The sequence below is a fragment of the Battus philenor genome, unplaced genomic scaffold, assembly GCF_028537555.1.
Source record: "Battus philenor isolate CCGP_79_NKW_IND1 unplaced genomic scaffold, ilBatPhil1.0.hap1 SCAF_23, whole genome shotgun sequence".
Taxonomy (NCBI): domain Eukaryota; kingdom Metazoa; phylum Arthropoda; class Insecta; order Lepidoptera; family Papilionidae; genus Battus; species Battus philenor.
Genome location: NW_027181686.1, coordinates 3,039,093 through 3,063,112, shown reverse-complemented (window position 1 = coordinate 3,063,112; position 24,020 = coordinate 3,039,093). Strand labels below are relative to the sequence as shown.

General features: G+C 33.8%; 2 protein-coding genes across 2 annotated transcripts in view; one reads left to right on the top strand and one right to left on the bottom strand.

Annotated features, from left to right (window-relative positions):
• Positions 1 to 24,020, top strand: part of Flo2 (flotillin-2) — a 394,067-nt gene that overhangs the window by 15,714 nt on the left and 354,333 nt on the right. The gene's annotated exons all lie outside the window — the stretch shown is intronic.
• On the bottom strand, positions 1,365 to 16,531 carry LOC137924198 (glucose dehydrogenase [FAD, quinone]-like). The gene is made up of 5 exons (XM_068767562.1): positions 16,175 to 16,531; positions 8,731 to 8,958; positions 7,474 to 7,606; positions 5,320 to 5,439; positions 1,365 to 2,646 (listed from the first exon to the last, which is right to left on the bottom strand). The coding sequence occupies exons 1-5, from the start codon at positions 16,464 to 16,466 to the stop codon at positions 1,374 to 1,376; spliced, it is 2,046 nt and encodes a 681-aa protein (XP_068623663.1). The 5' UTR covers positions 16,467 to 16,531; the 3' UTR covers positions 1,365 to 1,373.

Sequence of the window (24,020 nt, the reverse complement as noted above, 5' to 3'; positions counted from 1 at the left end):
TACTGCATGTTCTTTTTATAGACATAAGTCTAAAGTTCTAGGGATTTGAGGTACTATCTAATTTGAATAGCGGAGTTAGTGTAATAGATTTTCGTAAGTAAGAAACCCCCTACGTATGGCAAACTATTAAATAGCCAATATTAACGCCTGAATCTATTAGACAACTATTAAATGTTACGGTCATATCAAGCAATAATTTTCAATAGTTTGGTGTTAATTGATTCGGTAGGTTTTCGAAAATGTTTGCATATACTTTGAATTCGTATCAGCAACCATACTATGTAGATTCGTAAATATATAAATGAAAATATCAGCTTCTTTATTCATATTAAGAAAATTTTAAACTTATGTTTTTTATAATTTTTTTTCATTGACCTCTCCACCAATTTTCATGCCTTATTTTTTAGGTATCTGCAGTTCTAGAACAATCACTACTCACTTCATGCTGCAAATTTAAGTGACCGAACTTAGACTCGTATCAAATGTATACAATATTTTAGACGGCGCCTTATCTTAAAAATCTTATTGAAGTAGTTTTTCTGTGATACAAGTTTAATAATGGTAAAAAATTTAGAGGGAAATTTAAATTTCGAAGAAGCACATCGTTACTTTTTACAAATACTCACTATCCATTGCCGGCGTTTGTTCCCAATGTTGAAATCTGTGTCCATTAAGTTATTGTTTACATTTAAATTAATTATTTCATTTTTTAATAAAATAAGTAAATATATACATCCACTATTTTGTTTTGCAAAGGAAGCATAGAATAATATAACAGAAAATGTATCGACTTATTTAGTTGCTGCGGTTCGTTGATCATCGGTTCTATCATTTTGATCGCGACTCGGAGGAGTTCTAGTAACCTAATCTTCATCCTGGCTAAACAGATAGCAGGAAATTTGTCTGCTTAAGATAGCTCGTATACTAATTCTTCTGTTTTTAAAAATGAACGGTTGAGTAACAATTATAACCCTGTAGGCAGCAGTGGTGGCACAGCGGTAGAGGACTGAGGCTTGCGATCGTAGGTCGCGGGTTCGATTGCCAACGTTCACAAACAAGATTCCAGAGGATGAGTAGCGCCCTCTGCGTGCCATTATACCACACACACACACAAATGATCATCGGTTAATGTCAAATCAAAGGAAATTAGAGTGCCTATTTAGAACATTATTACACACAATAGTGGTCCGACCGATCCTATTGGGAATCTATAGGAGAGGTTAGTGTCCAGCTGTGGACGTACCTCAGCTGAAATAATGATGATTGAGTCTGGACGCGGCGTAAGAGTTTTTGGTTTTGATTAAGGTGGTTTTTCAAATGAGACACGTAAGTCACTTTAAAAAATTATTGTATTATACTCCAAGCCCCGGGGATTAACTTTTTCCCATTTTATTCACGTGGATATTCCAGAAGTCTTTAATTAAGTCCGCTGCTTTTTCACCTATCATCATACCGGGGGCATTGGTGTGTGCGCTCGTCGGGGTCGGGATGACCCCAGTGTCGACTACTCGTAAGCGCTTGACCCCGTATACCCTTAACTCGGGATCTACCACAGCCAAGGGATCGCCTTCTGGCCCCATACGGCAAGTCGCCACCTGATGGTGGAGAGTGGCTGTGAGAGTGCGTAGAGCACACTCCCAGTACTCGTCTGAATTAAATTGTGCATTTCTACATGCAGGATATACTGCTGGATGTATTTTAGCACCGAATCTTTGGAATGGTTCCGTTTCAACCAACTTCTGCACGTGCCGAATTGCGGCAATAAAAGTTTTCACATCACGCGGGTCCGTGAGATAATTTCCATAGAGTAGTGGATGACTAAATGGATTTTTGTCTTTCAATTCTAAATAACCAAATGATTTAGGCTTCAGCAACATTGGAAATGTACTCCACGTGTTCGTGTAGTCTATAGGACCGAAGGCGCTGTTGAAGACATCGTCCGTAATTCTCATTCCCTTGCGAACGGCTTTACTACCATCTGGCCCTCCGTCTGATACGATTGAACCTCCTATACTTATTAGCTCAATATCAGGAACTAACTCTGGATCGTCTGAAACCGATGTTTTAATATACCCAATACCTTCTACGCCACCAGGTGTTGTGAAATACCCATCTCCGTTTCTAATCCAATCTATTAAGTATGAAAGTTTTAATGATTGTGTTTCAAAAAAACTGACATTGGTTTCGTTTAACGTAAATATAAGCCCGGGAAAACAAATGTGATCGTAAAGAGTTTTGCCTACAGGAAGATCCTTAATAACTGGTATTCCAACTGAATTAAGATGATCTTTGGGTCCTACACCAGATAACATAAGTAGTTGTGGAGAAGCGATCGGTCCAGCTGAAAGGATAACTTCTTTACGAACTGTTACGGTGCGTAAAACATTGTCACGCACGTATTCAACTCCATAAGCCGTGTTTGTTTCGGGGTCGATTAAAACCTTCGTTGCCGTGGTGAAGGGTATGATATGTAAGTTTGGTCTTCTCTTATGACTATGTAGATATACTTTGGCGGCGCTTTGTCTTCGTCCCATTTGCATGGTCACTTGAACTTTACCGAAGCCAAGTGTTTCAGGCGCATTGTAGTCAACCGTAGGATGTCCGAGTATTCGGCCCGCTTCCAAGAATGCCGAAATTAGTCTTGTTCTGAAAATTTAAATAATGTATCATGTTATTGAACATTTTACGTTTAAACTAATGTTGTATCATAACTTCTTAATGATTGTTAATTTTTTTTAAATAAAACAAAAAAACATGACGTGTCGGTTACGCCATTATAGATCATAATATAGTTATATATGGTTATATCTCACTTGGACAAGATCAATTATCATCATCATCAAGTCAGGTGATGGACTATGACCAGTCTTGCGCTGCCTGCATCCAGCGACTTTATTTCACTATTTCGTCGGTCCAATTAGTGTGAGGGCTACCTACGCCACGTGGTCACCACACCGAGTACCTTTAGGTCCCAATAGCTGTCAGTCTAGCGATATTCCCCGCCCACTGCCTCTTTATACTAATAATTCTTCGAGCAATGTCAGTAACCTTAGATTTTTTAAGCTCTGCTCATTTCTAATTCGATCTGGTCGAAGCTCAGAACTATCCTTTCCATCGCTCTTATAAGATCAATGTGTTGATGGAAATATACATTTATAAAGGATGTCTTGTCACAAGTTAATTTGTTTATTTTATTTTAGATTTAAATATTGTATTATATCGTTGTACTTTGCAACTTTGTTATTATTATAGTATGCGCACGGGTGCTATGTCGACAAACGTTAAACCGTCTGTTCTCAAATATCAAGTGTGCGTCTTGTTAACCGCGACCTTCCGTCTTACCGCACACATACTTCAGACGCAATATCCCGCACACTGTACTACTAATTTCTGTAATGTTCGACTGCATTATCAAATTATTTAAAACGCAGGATATGAACTGTTAGTTCTCAATTGGAAGTAATCTTCTGTATAACACAAAAACACAATCCTACACATTTCTCATGAAGCAAAATACTGTCATATAACTTAACATAGGATTTATATAAACGTTGTGTGTTGCTTTCAATAAATGTAATCATAGAACGTTCCCACCTCCTTCGTTATTGTATACATATGCTGAGTACTTCCCCTTATCAAGTTTTATCAGACAATGCTAGCTCGTTGAATGTACAATATCCGTTTTACAACAAACTATACATTATTATCTGTATATATTTTATGCAGTATTTATTTAATACAGTTCGGACATTAGAGTTTAGGTCGTCGGAAGATGCCGGACACGGGCCGCTTCCGTCATGTCTTATTGCAAATCTTTTTAGAGGCATATGTCCAGCTGTGCACGTGTTATGGCTAAAATAAGGATTAATCATTACTTTAAACATAAAGAGCTGGTATAACCTGCGAAAAAGTAATATTATAGAGCTGCTAGGAGGTAGAGAAAGAGAGAATCGAAGTTCTTTAAAAAAATTATTGTAAGGAATAAAAATATGTGCATAAATTAAATAAAGTAAAATAAAATAAAAATCAAAATTGTAAAACCTAAGGAACGAGGTGATGAATGAAAGGTATTGGAAAAGAGGGGAAAATGGAATGAAAGGGTAAGACAGACGAAATGTAGAAAGCAAGGAATAGAATAAAAGATCTTGGGATGCATGAAAAAAAAATGATTTGTGAAAAAATTAATGAAAAGGAAATAAAAGTTCTTAACTCATAAATCAGTTAGGGGTACGAGAGGGCCTTAATAGCGGGGGCCATAAAAGTAAAAATATCATAGGAGGTTATACCACGCTGTCTTCGATCCGCTATACCTTGGCGATAGTTGTAGTATAATCTGTTGCACATATTTCCTGGCCGCCATGAGCTAAATCTGTTTGTTTTAATGATAGGTGGCGGACAGCTCTAACCCTAAGAAGTTGAGGCACAAGCCGTCTAGTATGTGAAATATATTGACTTCTTAATACGTCGAGATATGTATTATAGATCCACAAAAACGGAAGTGTTTTTCATGAGAAGCGTGATATTCACAATATTAATGCCAGAAACAAAAAATAAATTTTGTTTATCTAAGACTGGAAGCTCTGCAGTGAACTTCTATTAAATGACGTGAATGAAAGAATGAAAAGACTTCATCGAGTTCGTAAATCTTTAGCTATAGCTCTAGAGCAATAGCCTGTATAATCTTTTACAATAAAATCACAGATAATGTTCAGAACGATTCTATTGTTAAATTTTTTTAAAAAGTTTAAGAAGTTTTATGCACTAAGGTTTACTGTAATGTTAAAGATTATAGAAGATTGCACGATTTTGGATAAATGTGGTCGGTTCTACGCTAATGCAATATTTATTAAATATTTAAATGTATATTATCGGGGGTAGCGTATCCACGCATACCCCGGGACGGGCTATCGAAAAATAGCAAGGCGCAAGGGAAGACCGCGTGGCGATCCCTGACCGGGAGATACCGCGGTCCCCCGTTTAGCGCAGAGGGCGACCACCGGGGGGGGGTTTTAGTGGGTAGGAATCCCACATACCCCTGTCCTTCCCCCAGAGGCAGGGCATCTTGAACACCGGAAGATTTCCCCCACCGAAACAAAAAAAAAAAAAAAAAGGCTTAGACAAGAGGTGTAATCTATCGTAGATTGAATAACTTCGAAATAAAAAGAGTTTTCGTAAATTTAAGAAAAGGCGTCAAAGACGACCGGTACGAGTTTAACAAAATACCACGTAAAATATCTCCACGTGTCAAAAAAGTATGTATATATTACTCGACCAGTAAAACGAATTGATTTAATTATCTCACAGGACTAGAACACTTACTTAATAGGAACAAATTCGACAGGTAAGACCCCATCGCGACCTCTGTGGGGCGCCTTTTCGTATCCCTTCAGGCTAGCTTTTTCTAACTTCGTGTAGTATTTAAGTACATCGGCATATGACCTGTAAATGAAAATAAATTAGGTTATAACTTTTTCACGTTAATCGTCTTATTTTTGACGTGGTGCAAATATTGAAATAATTGGTTAAATACATGCGATAGATTAGCATAACAAAAATTTCAAAATTGTCTCTTGGAGAAAAATTACAATGATGCTTTGCGAGTTTTTTATATGCACAGTTAAACAAACACAAGTAAACGTAACACATACACAAAAGCAATTTAACTAATAATTAAATGTTATTTGCTTTATACCATTCTAAACTAGAATTAAAATTTGTTTACGTAGTGCATTTGATTGTAGCATTCAATTATTTCACTATTTTAAGTAGGACCTTGAATTATTGGTTTTTCAGTTTATTAAGTCTGAATAGTAAATTGTAACAAAAAGTCAGCAGGAATTTCCAAAGTTTTCAAATTAACAAATATTCTAGTCGTAGATACTGTAAAATTTTGTGTATAGTAATAGTGTGAAATGGTTGCAGTGTTATTCAACACAAAGTTATCTGTCTATAGCAATTTCTTAACGGGTCCCGTCAGTTAATATTGTAATAGATTTTGAGAATATGTACCCATAGTCCCAGCATTAAATATATCTCTGTTAATCAAACTTAGTTGAGATTTCTGTTTGGAAATGATGGCAATAATTGAACGCTTATTCAAGCTAACTTGTTTATTTATTTTAATTTTCCAATCTCTGCTCCCAACATTTAGCTCGCATTAAATAACTCGAGTACATCAATGTGTCTCTAAAATATGTTATGTCTAGCCATGCCCCTTCTTAGTCTTTCAAAAAATTTTAGGCTATATAACATAGTTTATTGTCTAGGCTATGTAATATATGTTTTTTTTATATATAAAAGCGACAGGGTTCAACTAGAGTTGAATCCACTTTCGAATTGCCTCCTTAACATTCAAATTGTTCCCTTGTAGTGCGTGGGCCCCACGTTGGAAAACACTGGTCTAGAACGTATCATTTCTTGACAGATTTCGTCACGTTATAATATTAGGGGGACCGAAAAGTAATGTCGCTTTCTTAAGTTAAATTCACACGACTCAATTTTTAACTAGTTTTTATTTCTAATCAACAATATATTCACCTTCATTATCAACAACCTTTTGTCATTTAGTATCCAAATTTTTAATGCCGAAGCGGTAAAGATTAATCGGTTTTTCGGTGAAATATGTCGACAGTAACAACATTACTTTCCAGTCCCTCTAATATATAGATTTTAAGAATATGGTCATAGTCTCAAAACCACTTATATCTCTGATATTAAAATAATGGAACCATTTATAAAGATTATATCGGTTTGTTATTTTTAGGTATAGCAATTTGTGCTCCTAACTATTAGGTGAGAAAATATAACTCAAGTACTTTAACGTCTCTCTGAACTATAGATTCTAAACGGTCAGTTAAGGGTTCAAAGAAAAGTAGGAGGCAATATAAAAACATGCCTTTTTTTGTGTAAAGCATTTCGAGATGTAGTCTTAAATTTTATCCAATTATTGTAGCGCACATCATCGTTTGAATTTGCAATAACGAAATTAAAATTAAGTACAAACTAATTGAACTTATAATCGCGTCTCTTTGTCACCGTCTGCGACAGTGTTTCCCTACGTAGAGCTCTTACCAGAAAGGGAGGGTGTGGGGCAGCAGCTTGATTGTTAAGGTGATAAATCAAAAGTAGACTCGACATGTGTTTAACTTTTTCGCTTTAATATAAAAAATATATATATTACATAGGATGGCGTGAGAATTATAAAAAGGCTAAGGTGAAGCATGACACATAAAAGGTTGAAAATTACTGGTCTAAGAGAGATAAGATTAGAGAGAAAGAAAGAGAGAAAAATTTCGATTCGTAAATATTGATATAGATATCAGGCAGACGTGTAAAATTGGTGTAAATTATTTAGTTTAAACTAGAGATAAAAAAGCAGATGCTGTTGAGTTATCGATAATATGTTGATCGTAGAGGTATAAAATAGAAACTCATTATATTATATTTATATATATTGGTGTTAATTGTAATTACCATCCATAGTTGCCTGCGGCGGCTATGCGATCCCATTCTTCAGGTCTGCCGCGAGTGTAAATCATGTAATTGATTACACTGGTACCTCCTACAGCCTTACCTCGTGGCCAGAAGCAACGTTTGTTCCACATGCCTGAAAAAACAACAGCAAAAAAATATTAGCAAAGGGAAGGCGAAATCTGTAAATATTAACGTCACAGTGAACTTCTGTCCCAAAAAAAACTTAAAATAAAAATCGCTATTTAATGCTCAGTATCTCAGATAAACGACATAATTCATAGTTACACAGTCTGATAACAAAAGAAGCCATTCATTAATTTTACCTTTCATGTGCTTTTAAAGGATAGACTATTTATCGCAATTGATTAACTTACTAAGAAATTTGCGAGATAATTGCCAAATATAGTTACATACTAATTCAAGTGTTATTACTTCAATATTCTAACGATGGACGAATTTAATGCATTTACTCATAAATCTAGTATCACTGCAAACAGAGATTCATTCTCTTTTTCTCATTGCTATAGTTTCAACTCCATTGTAAATTCTTTTTTTTATTCAATATCAACTTGTTAGTGTTAAATATAAAACCCGATGGTTCCTAGTGCTATCTTTTATAAAAATCGTAAATAAAAAAGTGTATTTGCAACTGCGCCGTATTGAGCGAAATATTTACCAATATGTCTGGAATTTTACAGTACAAAAAAGGGAATGAATGGAACCCGTTTTCGCTCACAGGTGTATGACCGAAGGAAACCAGTTCCATCGTTAATTTTTGAATAGCCCACAATAAACGAAGATGAGTTTTATTGTGATACCTTACAATTTACTCAATTCAGTAGTAGTGCAGGCTTTAATATTACTTAAATAATCTTGTCTTATACATATAAGTTTTTTGTACATTTTGTACATTAATGGCAAATGACTCCTTCAGGTAACATAAATAAAAATATAAGATTCAATTACAATATAAAATTAATATGTTATAAAATGAAAAACACGTACTGGGTACTTCCATTACTTTTGACATTCGACGAAATTTTTTATAAAACGGGATCTCATCATCGTCATCCCCCAAATGTAGCCACGATTGCTGGTCTTATTGCCCGCATCGCATTACCGTGAGGACCTACCCAAATTGCACCAACCGGCTTGCGGTCGCTCCAACAGAAACCGGGATCTAATAGGAACGAACTTAATTTGAACATAAGGCTAGTGTTATGATATATTTTAAATGCTGAGGTGATTTTGTCTTACCCAAACAAACTCCTTGCTGCGGTTCCATATAGTAATGCCATACGTAATCGGTTGATTGGAAGAACGGTGCGATACCGGGTATGTCGGTGAGAATCATCTCTGGTTTGCCCGATTCGATGAGCAGCACTGTGATGTTTCGGTTTTCGGTGAGCCTCGAAGCCAAGGCGCTGCCCGCGGAACCAGCTCCTACTATTACGAAGTCGTATTCGGGAAGTGGGGTCTGCAAGCCTGAAATGAAAATTTGTAATGATAACAAGGCTATAAGTCATTTGATTCCGGTACAAGATTGAAAGTAGCTAAGGAAGTCTCGTTTTCTGCTTTTAGAGGGGACAGGGAGTGACAAATATCCTTGATTGACTCAAGAAAGCCGGGCCTCTAGGGAAAGTGCAGGGTTTCGTAGGATTCTTACCCGCTAAAACCTAGGTGGTCGTCCGCTGTACTTCTGGAGGGTGCTGTGTCTACGTAACTTACAGGTGGTATTGCTAAGACGCATACCGGGGGGAAGCTAAATATTCCCTGGTATGTGCTGGCTGGTCTGAACAAAGCCGCATAACTCTCATCATCATGATTGTTTTCAAGGCCTCAAACGTCGGTGAACCGGAATATATGGATGAACACCTCCAGTATTAGGAAAACGATGCAAGCAGGAGTAGGATGTTATTTTTAGTTTTAATAACAAAAACACTTCTAATGTATCCAAACCATCACAAATATGTCTTTAAATCCTAGCTGTAAAAAAATGATATTTTAAAAATATTTCAGAGTCAGAAAACTTACCAAAAACGGAATATTTATGCTATGGCCTTTAAATACCAAACAAGTCTTATTTTAATAGATATTAGTTACGGTGTATGTCATTCTGAACAAGACAATATTTAGAAACTACTCTTTGTCTGTGGAAATTTATTTATTTGAACCTAGATAGTCCCGCGCAATATTAAGCTTTCAGTAAAACTTTATAGTAATTAAATTTAAGGATTTCGTTGGATAATTATCCCTTGTATGTAGAAGAACGGTCTTGACCTACAATGTTATTGCGTAAATGATTCAATAACACGTGAGTGACATTTAATTATATAATTATGATAAACAACAATGTAGAACCGTTTTATTTGCTTAAACAAAATAAGGGAGAATGTTACAAAAGTTATCATCGACATGTCAACCGATAGATCACTGCAAAGAGATAGACATAGGCAAAGGGAGTGGCTTTGATGGAAGTCAATTACATCCTGACATACTCCACACAAAATATCTGCTTATAGTCACCAGGCTGGTTGAGGACCAAAAGACACAAAAAAGAATCAATCTTTGCATATCAGAAACATAAATATATGTACTTGAGATTGATATTATCGAGTACATCGTTCCATACGTCCGAATATAAAATAAAACATTTTAAATTCAAGACGCGTGATTTATTTTTAGATCTACCTTCGATTTTGGTATTCAAGCACCATTGTATGCATCCCAAAACGACGCCTAAAAAACTAAACGTGACAAATTATGTATCTAACTAGAAGCAATAGGTACAGTGCCTTAATTAAAATTGAAGTGGAGGTAAGTAAACACCTGAGCAAATATCTGTGTCTTTTTCGTTGTCAGACCATAATTGTCCATTGCAAGGCATATGTCTCTACCAAAGGTATCTGAGGGGGTATATACCATTGCCGCCACGCCTGGCGATCGCAATGTGGTATAATGGTACACAGAGGACCTTCCTGCCTTTCCTCTGGAAACTTTATTTGTGAGCAGTGGAAATACTATAAAATTAATGCATAAAGTTTGAATTATATAAAATTGCATCCCAGGAATCGCACCTACGACTTACGATCTCAAGTCTCAATCCTTATTCCTGGGCTACAACTGCTCCTTAATGGCGAGGAAAATGATAGCAAGGGATGATCGAGGTTGTATATTTAATTTTTTTGCTATTATTCATTCTCTGTAAATAACAGACTATTTACAATTTCGACCCGAACGCAATGGCAGTGACTACTGCTCCAATGATTAGAAAAAAATGTCACGTTACGATTCTGAATTCATTATTAAAATTTTTGTACGGCATTGTGTTGTCTGCTTAAGTGTTGTCGTGTAATTTGAACAAAATCTGTTTACTAAGCTCTCTGTTCCAATGGTATTGATGCGCTAATAATACGATATGCTTCCTCAATAGGTTTCTGATAGGATCGGTTGGATGCGGTTCTGCATTTAGCGTCTCTCGACATCATTGACAAGATCGTCTGTCCACCTTGTTGGTGATAGTCTGGCGCCGCGCTTGCCGTTGTCTCCACTTCAGAATCCTGGCGCCCGAGTGGCTATCTGTTCTTCGCTATGGATCTAGCCGATGCCATTTCATATTGGTAATCCCCTGGGCTATATCGGTACCTTTTGTTCGACTACAGATCTTTTCATTTCTGATTCCCGAGAAGAGCCCTATCCATGGCCCGTTTAGCTTACCAGTGTTCCTGTTTCAGCGCTGTAGTTCATTATGGGTAATAGATATCAGTTGTAGAACTTCGTCTTAAGGTACCGAGGGATATTTGACGCGAAGATCTGTCCTAGATATCCGAAAGCCTCCCAGTAGCGCTGGATTCTTCAATGGCAGTGCTGACTGCCCAGCGGGGTAACTTCGGTTATTTTTATTTTAGTACTTATGTAATATTTATAACTATAAATTAGCATAGTTTATATTTAATAATATTTAGTAATATTTTATCGTTGGACCTTGTGAAGGCGCTATATTTTTAAAAAAAAAAAAACGATTAGCAAAAATTGTTTCTCATGTTTAATGGATTATTTATTACGCTGTAACAGAACAAAAACTTTATGTTTTATTAATACATTATTTAATATTGTTGTAATCGAACAGCAATAGTAATTATATTCTGAATTGTATTGCGTCGTTCTCATTTTTAAAACATTAGCCTCATTCTAAAGATAGGATTCGAGGTATATCATCACGAAGGCTCTGTACATAATGGTAGATAGATTGTCTTACGAACTTAGAATATCTCAGCTTTATTTTTGTTCACCGCTAACTTTTTGAATACACAATTTACAAGTGCGTACTAGTAGAAATAATTACTGGAAAAGTAATTGTTATTTGGCCACAAGCCTGCAGCAATATGCGCTTGTTCGATCAGGTCCGAGTCACGCTCGATATCACAGTAACCAAAACTATACATACCGCCGAAGGCCGACGTAGATACGAGTAGTTTAGTGCCCGACAAACTTTCTGAAAAGAGCCATGGTCCTCTGTAGTGAGGGAAACGGCGCAAGGAGGAGCGAGGAGTAGAAAAGAAACACAATCGTAAATCACACTTCTAGAGTAGTAAGCGTTTATTGCTCGTAGTAATTTAGTGTCAGAAATAAATTAAAATATCTCATTGAATTTTGTTTTTCCTCCGGGCACCGAGAGTCGACGAAATAATGTCACTGGATATCCTCCATAAATGCCTTTTTTTTTTAAACAAAACCCTTAACCTTTCTTTTCGGAAATATCTCGCTGCGGTATCGAATCAAAAATGAAATCAGCGCATGGATACGGGCAGTGCAAGACCGGTCATCGATGGTCGTGACTATGACCTTACTATCTGGTTGAAAGCCGATGTTATGTATATACCCACGTAATAGGAGTACCAATAGTAACTGCTGCTCTTGTGTTTCTCTGATTTTAATGAGGTGTGATAAAAAAATACGATGAATGAATTTTTATACCAGGATCTACTGTTTCTGCGTCGATTTGAATAAATACTTTTGATAGTCTGATTCATTGAGACAGTCTGTAACAAATTTGAATGAGCTACTTGTCAGCTTCCATAGCTACGAAAGTGAGGTTATATTCGCTGTATTTATCTCTCGAATTAACATAAAATTTTGTATTAAATTACAAAAAAGTACCAAAGAAATATATGAAATGTTAAAATAAGTGCATGGTGATAATATGGTGGCGACTTTGAAGACTGTTTACAAGTGGTATGAGCCATTCAAAAACGTCATTCGACGTCAAAAACCGACGAAAACGTGCAAAAAGTAAAAATGGTTCGATCACATAGGCGATTGACGGTTCGCGAGCTTGCTGAGGAATAAAACATCTCGTAAGAGTCTGGGCAGAGCATTTAAACCGATGATTTGCAAATGAAACCATTTAGTGCAGAATTTGACAATGCACCGCGCCACACATCACTACTGATTCGCGAGTTTTTGACAAAAAAAATATGACTGTCTTTCCGCATCCGTCTTACTCTCCGCATTTAGCACCGTGCGATCTTTGGCTCAAACTCACAAAAATAAAAAAGAGTTTGACACAATTTCCAACAGTAAAAGAGATACAGCAGAGCACCTGAAGAGCCTTCCGAAAGAAGCAATTCAAAAGTCCTTCCAATCGTAGAATCAACGCTGGCATAAGGCCATCGCTAGCAAAGAAGAGTATTTTGAAGGAGATTTATTTAAACTTATTACGTTGTCCACAATAAAATTAGCCATGGAATTTTTGATAATAGGTCGTACGTTACACAGCAAAACTTTTTTTTAAAAGTGATAGGTCAATCAGAACATAAACATTATTAACAAGCAACAAAAAGCCCGGCTCTGTCAAAGCCCTTGAAGGCAGCTTTGACTAAGTATTTATCCTTAAAAAGGTAAAGGTTAACAAGTTTATAATTGCAATCTGCTGCCTCAGCATCTTTTTAATTATATGCTAGCTGTCTCAACAGACTATCGAAAGAAGTTATTGGCATGTTGCATTCTAATAAAGAAATAAATGAATGTAAATTATATCTTAGTGGTCACTTTCTTTATTGATTAAATGTGAAATGAATAGAATTATTTCGTGATCGATAAATATTGGTTGAGCAGTAGAGGACTGAGACTTCCGATCTTAGGTCGCGGGTTTGATTCATGAGATGCAATATTATGAAATTAATACTCTGTGTCTTATATATTATAGATTGCCACAGCTCACAAGTTTCCAGAGGCTGGTGGCACTTATGGTAGAATGATTGGCCAATGCCTTATAATGAGCGTCTATCGGCTAAAAAGAGAAATATTGACCGATGCAATTGTTAATGCCTTATATGTGAAACACGCAAATTGCGTCCTATTACAAGAACAGTTTTAATATTTATGTTTTTATTAATTGAACTAAATTGCATTAGAACCGTCTAGAAAGGATTAGAAAAATTATATTATAATGGCCTAGTGTCCTAAATGATATGTCTAGGTAAATAGGGATTCATTATTATAAACAAGATGATTGTTTATAAGTGTAAAAATAGTTGTCGGGAAAAAAATTTAAACCTACTTTTTTTAAGTTTCTTCACCTATTTCCAAACGTAATGTTAACGTCTTAAAAGTTTTTACCGAATAATCCTGTACACAAAAGGTTTATAGTGTTCGTTAGATAACTTATTATCAACGGTGTGAATATTTCAACTAAACTAGTTTTAATTCGACCAATAAAACTGGCTGCACTAGAATCTCGTTGCTTAGGAATTATAAAAGTAAACTGAAATAATTTAGTTGGAATATTTTTACGTCCTTTTGGTGTATTAGTCGATTTGTTATTTTATACGACGAACGTTAGCTCGATTAAAACGAGGCATGCATTTGTTTTATTTATATTTTATTGCCCGTAATTGATGTTCTCAGCATATTAATTAAATACAGGCGCATTCGTTGTAGATGGAAAAATTTTAAACGATATAATGTATTTATTTACTACGTATACATTGTAACTGATAAATATATAGTAAAAATAATTTAATTAATGTTATACTGAGTGTATTGTTTATAACCAAAGATAAGATATGTTGAAAGGGTAAAGCTCTTTTGTAAGCGAAAAGCTTTGAAGCTTTTACACATATTTCTAATCACACTACATAAAGCGTTTACTCTGAAATATGTTTCATATATTACCCTTTTCTATTGGAATATGACAGGACAATAACTTCTGGCAGTATAACGTCTGCAGGGAAAGTTGGTAAATAAAGAATATTGTTATATATATATATACACACACACACACACACACACATATATATATATATATATATATATATATATATATATATATATATTTAAATATATATACGTATTTTAGTAACGCTTTTTCTATCTATATTGTCATTATGAAACCATTGATTTTTGAATATGGGTTTACCGCATATTAATAGTTAATTAGATTACCACATATTAATTGACAGTAAATAAGGTATATTTTCACCAATTTAAAGCTTTTAAATCTATAATCGATTACTGTATGTATATTGTGTTACACTGTCTAAATGTATCTATTCTACCTTGAACATTATAGAGGAAGGTGGTTAAGTTGCCTTTCAAAATATAAATCTTATTGGTATTCCGACATTGTGCAAAAAATATATATTAAGTTCAAAGAACCTGTCTAAGTTGCTATTCCGTATTGTCTACCGTTACTAATAAATAATAAAATATGGTTGATGAATCCGAAAACAGTTTAATAACATTTGAATGTTGAATCAATTTAGAGACTAACAAACTGTTGCCGAAGTCGTAGCAAAAACTTTTTTTACAGTTATTTTTGGTTAGTATATTAACTGTTCATTTAAAGGTGAAAGACACGTGTGATCATTTATTGATGAATAAGCAATAGTTTAATTCGTAGAATTCAAATACAAAATATATTTATTCAAGTAGGTATTTACACGCAGTTTTGAATTGTCAATTATTTTAGGATTATAAATAGTGAGCTACCGTCAACTCGTAATGATGATCTGCCAATAAAAGTAGATCAGTTTATTTTTTTAAATGAGATTTAATAAGTTGGGCCTATACAATAATTAACCCTTCAAATAATCCAGATATCGATCAACATAAAAACTCTTGAATGCTATAATAATATTTATTCAATATTATACATTTAATTTTAGATTTCAAACTATAAAAAAGCTGATCTTAGATATCTCGAGGAACTTTTTTATATTAGTATATATGGGTATGAGACCCATGATGGATTGTAATTTTTAAATGGAAATTTAGGCGCTACGAGTTTATTTTTATATGTTATATTTTATACATGTCTGCTACTATCCTATAAATATTTAAATATGTGTGTATAAATAATATGTTATTAAATAAGTAATGAGGAGCTATCGTCAGGGAGCAACTTTTAGGGAATCTATAGTTTTTTAGTTATAATATACCGCTATTTTGTGTAGAATGAATATAAAATTTATTTCAGAGGTACTACTTCTTAATAAAATACTGCGCTATAAAATGCTTAAAAAATTAGTAATTAGTGAGTCGAGCTGTGTTAAGGTCCGTCAGTTGTCTTACTGTTTAAATTGTAAAGGTGACCTAAAATAAACAAACGAAGAAAAATAATTCTAATTTTCGTTTAGTCTATTAAAATAGAGTGATATACAGAGACAAAAACTAAAATATAAATTAAAAATTTGCTTACCTCCTGGCAAATTGTATTGGTCTAGTAAAAACGAAAAAAAATTATTCGTCTGCGCACCGGAATATGTCCCGGTAATTTTCGAGAATGCGTCTATGAAAGAGTTGTCGAGATATGATTTTTTCGATCTAGAATTAATTTGGCTTTTTAAATTTCCCACATGGTCAAAATTATGCACCCTGACATTCGAATCCGATTGTTCGTCGTACACAGTTTCAACGAAAGCTTCGTCATCACAATTAGTCAATTGGTTTGTTGATATAAATAAAAGCACTGTGAGAAACTTGAAAAACATTTGGAATGTTTTAATTTTCACATGTGTAAGTTTAATTTGTCCACAACAGACTTGCGCTTTGTTCGAATGCTGGCAACACTGTGGTGGTTTTGGTCGCGTTGTCACCGGTATATACTTGTTAGTTAAGAACGCCGATGGCCGGCGAGAAATGATTTTGATAAGATTAGGTTCTATGTGCCTTTTATTATTGAATATCTTAATAATCTACGGAAAGAATAATGTACTGCTATTTGTCACTTTTTTATTTGAATTTTTTACGATGTCAGCAATTTATCTATGAAGTTAGTTTGTGGGTTCTAAATGTTTTCACAGACTTTATAAATTATACATTTACACAATTTATAAACATCAATTTTATTAGAAATACGAAAGAGTACACAGGAGAGAATGAAGGACCGTTAGCCTTAAGGTTTTGGAGTGGAAGCACGGAACGGCAACTGCTGTGTAAAATATTCACCATAATGTGGATAGATGATTGTGTTGAGGCTGCTAGATGTAGATCGCTTGCAACTGGACTTGTTGCAAATCTATGGGAGGCGCGTGTGATCAGCAGTGGTCGTTATACGGTTGAAATGATGATGTTGATGAATACTTGAAACTGATAGAGTCAAGTTTCGGTATTATCTGGTAATCTTGAATCGGAATTCTAAAGCATAAGTGTGTTGGCTGTCACTCAATATGCTTTCAGGATTCCATAAAAAGCAGAGTTCCACTCGCGGTAGCCATTGCGCCCAGTGTACTTCCTTCCGTCGTATTCCTCACTACGATTGATAGTGACCCTCAGTCTTTCGGCAATGTGTATTGCTTAGGCTAGTGCAATATTGACCGAGTTTCGTATACTTTTGCGGTGATGAAAATTTTCTATTATACTATGAAATCAGTTTTGTCCATACAGTGGAAAGGCGAATGGATACTGCCGAGGTACATAAGTAATGATGTGTTGGTTTTACTAGTAGTCCACGGAATTTCCGGTCACTTCGCGAGAAATCCACATGAGCATCTGAAGACCTTGGTGGCTTCTTAATCCGTTAAAATAGTGTGTTACTGTGGCTACTGAGTCAGCGGTATTGCGCATTATCTTTAGGAACACTAGGCTACGTGCATTTAGCTCTCTGTTACATAAAACCCATCTGAACTGTAAATGGATGAAGACTTACAGCATTTGTACATGTCAAAAAAGTTTACTATAGTGACAAAGAACATTTTTGCTACATTCATTGTTATCGCGGCTTAATCCATCACTTGATTTTATTGATGATCTTTGTAAAATGACATTAAGCCTTATTAACAAATAGATAAGCATTAGTGACTTTCGGATTGAAGGTCGTTTTATATTCATAATTGTACAGGCCACCATGTTAATCCATATGGCTTTGTATTTAAAATTCATGGCAGCCATTTTGGGCTGGGTAGCACTGTACCATAGACATCTGGCTTGTCAATAGATATAATGCAATTTTTATTAGATGAATATAAAATAAAACATATAGTTCAATGTTCTTAAAAATACTGAAAATCATGTTATATCATTTAAATACTTAAATTTAAATTTAATTCAAAAAATAGATTATCGTATTTTAGTAATATATATATAATCTTGATTCAATTTTCGGAATGTTTTATTTAAAAAGATCAAAGATTTATATTCAACCAAAAATTTATTACCAAATTGCATTCCATTTATTATATTAAATAATAATAATTATTAATCTTTTAATTATTGATTAGTATTTCTTGTAAAATATGGCTATATAGGCTATTTTCTTGAAACAGATGACGATTTTTTTATCTATTTATTCATGTAAGTCATGTTAAGTATTGAATATGTTTATTATATATTTATCTATTACGTATATCATACTTTTCAATCCAATTCTTGTCATTCTTCAGACTTCATATTTTGGATGTCTGCAAGAAATTGTCTGGTAAGTAATAAACGCCAGTTGTACTTTCTTTATGTCTTATTCACCATGCCTTTTTATGTACATTTATAATAAATAGTATTAAATTTTAAATTTTATTTTCTTAGAGTAAGATAATCAATTTCTACGTTCAGTTCCTCTAAAACATTAAAGATAACGTAGTCGTTTCAGCCAAATGACGTCCACAGCAAAGTACAGGTGTTCCCCAAAAATATCTATGAGGGGATATACCATAATCGCCACGCTCGGCAGGCGGGAGGGCGATCGCAGTGTGCTATAACGGTGCGCAGAGCACACTTCTGACAATCCTCTGGAAACTTGTTTGTGAGAAGTGGTAATCGTTTAATTGTATTTCGGGAATAGAACTCGCGACCTATTAATACGAGTCTGTTCTTTACCACTGTTCAAAAAATACGTATAATCCGTTAAATATTTTTAAAAATTTCTATTTAAAATTTCAAAATTTCGATGTTTTTTTTTAATAATATAAATAATATAATAGATATAAATAATATAATATATATAAAAGCTTTTCCTTTATTAAAAATTAATTTATTAGAATTTATTAGAACTAAATTCGTCATTTTAATCAAGACATTAATATAGTACATGTAAGGTTTACGCAATTAGTTGTATCAGAGATCAATTATTAAACATATATGTACATTAACGGGTTGACCATGAGCTGCAGTAATTTGCACGGTTTTCTTGGAAAAATTTGTTTTCTTTTTAACATTTACGCAGAAGTAACTTAATCTAATTCGAACGAAAAGAATATGGTCATGTGTATGTTTTAAACTTAATTTTAACCTTGCTTTTATCACTGCCAGGTATCAAACATTGAGTTTTATTATTTAAAAGTGTAAAGTTTAACTTAAATTTAAAATATTTGCGTGGTTCAATTTTTAAACTAAATTTTCATGTTATGTTTTTATTGTTTGTTGTCTTATGTTTTTCATCTGATAATTTTCTTTGGTGCATATTGTTTTGTTGTTTGTTGTTTTACATTTGAAAGTCATTTTGTGTTTTGATTTACACGTCGTTTTAATTTTTAATAGCATATATTGTTTTTCATTTATCAGTCATTTTTAATTTTTATTCACTTATAATGCTTTTGTCTGTGATTTGGTATTCTAATTAGCATTTTATTTTTACTTTTTCAGACGTTTTTTATTTTAATTCACGTGTGCTTTTACATTAGTCAGTCATTTTGAATTGGTTATATAAGACATAAGTTGTTTAGAGTTCAATAAGTCCTGAATCGAACTTAATAAGCATTTATTGTTATAGGTAAGTGGAGGGTTAGCAAGTGCGACGATGCTCTTTTCAAAGTAAGTGCTTGTTGGTAAAAAGAAGCCGTGGAAGAACCATGACCGTGGAAGATTATTCGCAGTTTGTATAATTAGTGCCTTTTTCGTGTAACATTTTTTTACACTTTACGGCACAGAAAAACTCTGTATAAAAAAAAAAAACAAAAAAGAAATGTACAAAAAATGTGATCCGCAGGTAGAGGATGGGGCATTGCACTGTCCGAAGTACGGGCGGCAATTAGACCTCGGCCGTTACCGAAAGAATCTATCGGCCGAGGCGCTTAGGACGCTTCTTCTCACCCTCATTGAAAAGATAGTTCTAGAAGCTGTAGCCAGAAATGGCAGCTCTGTGCACCCGGCAAAAGAGGTGATCAAACGATCAACAAAACACTCGTCGGTTGCGACTGGCCCGTACAAAAGCAATAAAAGCAGGATTACAAAACAGAAAAATTATAAGGAATAGTCAATTTAAGAAATAGTTCTAATGGTGTTCCAAAAGTCATCTTACAAAATAGAAAAAAAATAACAGCATAAGTAGATTGCGTCTTTGAAATATATAAAATAGAACTGAGAACTAGGATAGTATAATGCTATAAGGCTTTCAATTCTAGTAATGGAAAGCAAGGACACAATATAATAAATAAAATACATTAGAAAGTTGACATAGCAAATAAGTAGATTTATTTATAACTGTATTACCTCATGTAAAAAAGATTTAGGAATCGGTCGCTCAGAAATTAAATCAAGTTCTAAAGACAATTAAGTTATAGAAATTGTAATTAAATTCAAAAAAATATTATACCTATATAAAAAGTACTCACGTCAATGGGCGTTAGAGGTTAAAGGTACGAATTTAAAGGTAACTAAAAAAGAAAAAAATAATTTAGAATTCAGCATTATAAAAGGTTATTTTTATTAATAATTAAGAAATTTTAAGTCGTTAGAAAATTTTTAATTTAATATAATCTGTGTTTTTTTCTTTTTCCTCTTTTTATCTACACAAGACGCCAATACATACATATAAGATAAAGGGGAAGATAATTGTAATGTTTATAAAGTTTAAAAGTACATTGCCCTTTCATACGACGCTATCCAAACTTGTTTCCTTTGTTACTGTATAGTATTTTGCGGGCATTGACCACTTAAGGAGAAGTTAATAACCGAAGAAAGTTAAAACAAGCTTTAATAAAATTATAAATATTAATTAATTAAAAAATAATGTTAATTGCAAGGCTTAGATGAAATTATACATGTATATATACTCGTACATTATATTACTTCTATTACGTAATCAAAATAACATATAAAATTTTAACAATATTTTTCAGACTAAATGATTTATCTGATGGATAGATTTATAACAATTAAATTCATTGTTTTTCTATATTCTATCTGCCATATTTGTCATCCGCCTTTTGATGTTCTACGAAAAACACAGATGTGTTTAATAAATGTTATCTTGGTAACTTTGATTAACGTGAAAATTAATTATGAAATAAAACTCATTTGGAATATATTGCACTTACGAGTATTATATAATTATAGACACCAGATATTCTAAGCAGCGTTCGCGGTACTCCGAAATCTCTTTTCGGTCCAAAATCTCTCTATACCTTGAGGTTCTAGAGTAGAGAGATACGATGAACAGACGAGAAAGTCACAAGGAACCCTTTGAATCGATCTATTAAAAATCTATGGGGGAGGTGCCCCTGGGGCCTTAAGGTTCTATAGCGGAGGCAGCGGGCAGGCAATCGAGGTGAAGGTAGTCCACCTAAAAGGTGAATAGACGACCTTGTTTAGGGCGTTGCAAGATATTGGATGCAGGTTGCATGCAACGGATTTTAATTGAAATCTACGAAGGGACGCCTAGGTCTATGATCACTAGTGGACGTCTTATAGCTGAAATGATTATGTATAAAGCGGGTGCTTTAGTTTGACAAAGTCATCGGAACGCGCTGGATGTACGTCGCTTCCAAAGGATCCTATTGTATTAAATAAGGCCTTTATTCAGCAGTTATTCTGCTGTTAAAATGATGATTCCTACTGAATTGGGATATAGACGGTTCGTTAAAAATCTATTGGTGAGTTCTATACCCGATAGTAGCCATCCTACGGTAGAAATGATGTCGATGAAGCTGATATTACAGTTTATTTTTATTTAATATTCACGATCATTGGGAGTCGTTTGCAGCATACCTGGTTACAAGAACTGAGATGGTGTTGGTTTAATCTATGCAGAATCAATGTATGCAGCTCGGTAACATGAAATTAACATATAACCGCGATATAGCCGATTAAAAATTTTAATCGTTAAATAGATATTAATGTTTTTAAATAAAGTTTTCAGTGCATTGTAACTGTAAATATTTATAATATTTAGTTTTCGTATATAGTATTAAAAATATTATGTATGGTCAAATTAATAAGTTAGCGTATACACTTAAGTCAGATGATTTGTGATAACGGTATGGTACTTAATGCTGAGATTCTTCATACAGCACATACCTGCACAATCTGTGTACTCATAATTTGAGGGTAAAAGATTTTATTTAAGCATCATCACAATAATTTGAGGGTAAAAGATTTTATTTAAGCGTCATCACCATAATTTGAGGGTAAAAGATTTTATTTCAGCATCATCACCATAATTTCGGTCGTAGACGTCCCCTGGAGATTTAAAATAAAACCAGTTTTTTTAAATTATTGGCTCCCGTTTTTGATGGCCTCTTTTACTTCCCAGTGGAAGGACAGGGTCTTGGGTATGCAGAGACTATTTTTTATAAAATAATTTCTAGTCACAGATTTTATTATTTGCGTTCTTATCATTTTTCCTTCTCAATATCATTTATTCAAATCATTGATTTAATTGTTTTATTCTTCACAAATTCTCACCAGAATACATGTTTACATTTAGTTCTGATTCGCTTTATTTTTATTCATTTATTTGCTTTATTCTTACTTAATTTTTACTTTATTATTTTCTTTTCATTTATCACAGATTTAAGTATTTATTTTGACTAAACTAATAAAACCGATTGGACTTGGCTTCGTGAATAGTCTTCCAACAACCTTAGCGAGGTCGTCTGTACTGTACGATCTTAATGGTGTACATGCTACATCAGGCTCCCTAAAAAGTTCCGCTACTGCAAACAGGTTTTATTCAAGTGCTTTTATTGCTCGCCTATTTAGCACTCTATGAAGCTGTAAATGCTGACCGGCAGAAAGCAAAAATTATAAAAAAGGTACAGTTTTACATCTATCTATCTGTCTTTATTTTATGTGAAATATTCAAGAAAATTTGACTGATAAAGATGTACTTGAAGATAGACGTACAAGCTTTAAAGGGTGGATGTATAGGATGGTGGTGGATGCTCATTCATTTGTTATTTTTTAAATTTGGAACACTTAATTTTGTAATTAATTACTGTTTACCATCTGTCTCTACAGACTTTGAATTGCTAAAAACTATCGACCTGTCGAATTCCAATAGAATTATAAAATAATGTGAAATATTTCATAGCAATTATTTTCGCAAGGTGAATTTGGAATGAGCTGTAAATGTTTTAAAGCTTTTTGTTCACAAATTATCCATACATCCATTTACTTTAAAGGTATTGCTACTATCAACATGTACATTTTATAAGAATATTTAATCAAATTTACTACAATATATATCAATAAATTTATTATCGTTAAAGATAAGTAGGCAGGCGTATTTCTGTATTAATAGAACAACCATGTGTAAAGGGGAACCCCCTTTTAACTCATGTATATTATTATACACACACAATCATTTACATTGTCAACTTATGTGTGTCACTAGAATGCTACAAAAGTCTAATTTGGTAGAACTATGTTGAATCACGTTGAGTTCCTCTATAAAATTATCTTTCAATTTAAAGCTACGACAGTTCGATTTTAGAAGAACTTAGTTTGTAACTCACACGCTTTTTTTGTGGTCACTACAATTGTATTAACTTTAGGATTTATTGTCATTGTTTTTTATAATTCCTTAAATTTATAAAATGATAATTTAAAACACGTGTTTCCCAACGAGGGGCCTGCGCCCAACAGGAGGGCAGTTTGATTGTTAAGAGGCAATTCGAAAGTGGGCTCAACACGAGTTGAACCCTTTCGCTTTAATAAAAATACTTTACTTATGTTAATGTAATAATAATAAATATTATAGCTAAGGTGGAGCATGGCACAAAAATGGTTGAAAAATACTGATTTAGACACAATATATTTTATTTTAATGCCGTACATATTTGCCCAGAGAAGAGTGACTAATTTTATGAATCCTAGAGAAAGGTTTAAGCGTA

Excerpts from the sequence above, each read along its gene's own strand:
- LOC137924198 (XM_068767562.1), bottom strand. The coding sequence starts at position 16,466 with ATGTTTTTCAAGTTTCTCACAGTGCTTTTATTTATATCAACAAACCAA. Across the intron at positions 8,959-16,174 it reads CCAATACAATTTGCCAGGAG|GCTTGCAGACCCCACTTCCC; the intron begins GTAAGCAAATTT and ends TTTTCATTTCAG. Across the intron at positions 2,647-5,319 it reads GTCGAATTTGTTCCTATTAA|AACAAGACTAATTTCGGCAT; the intron begins GTAAGTGTTCTA and ends TTAAATTTTCAG.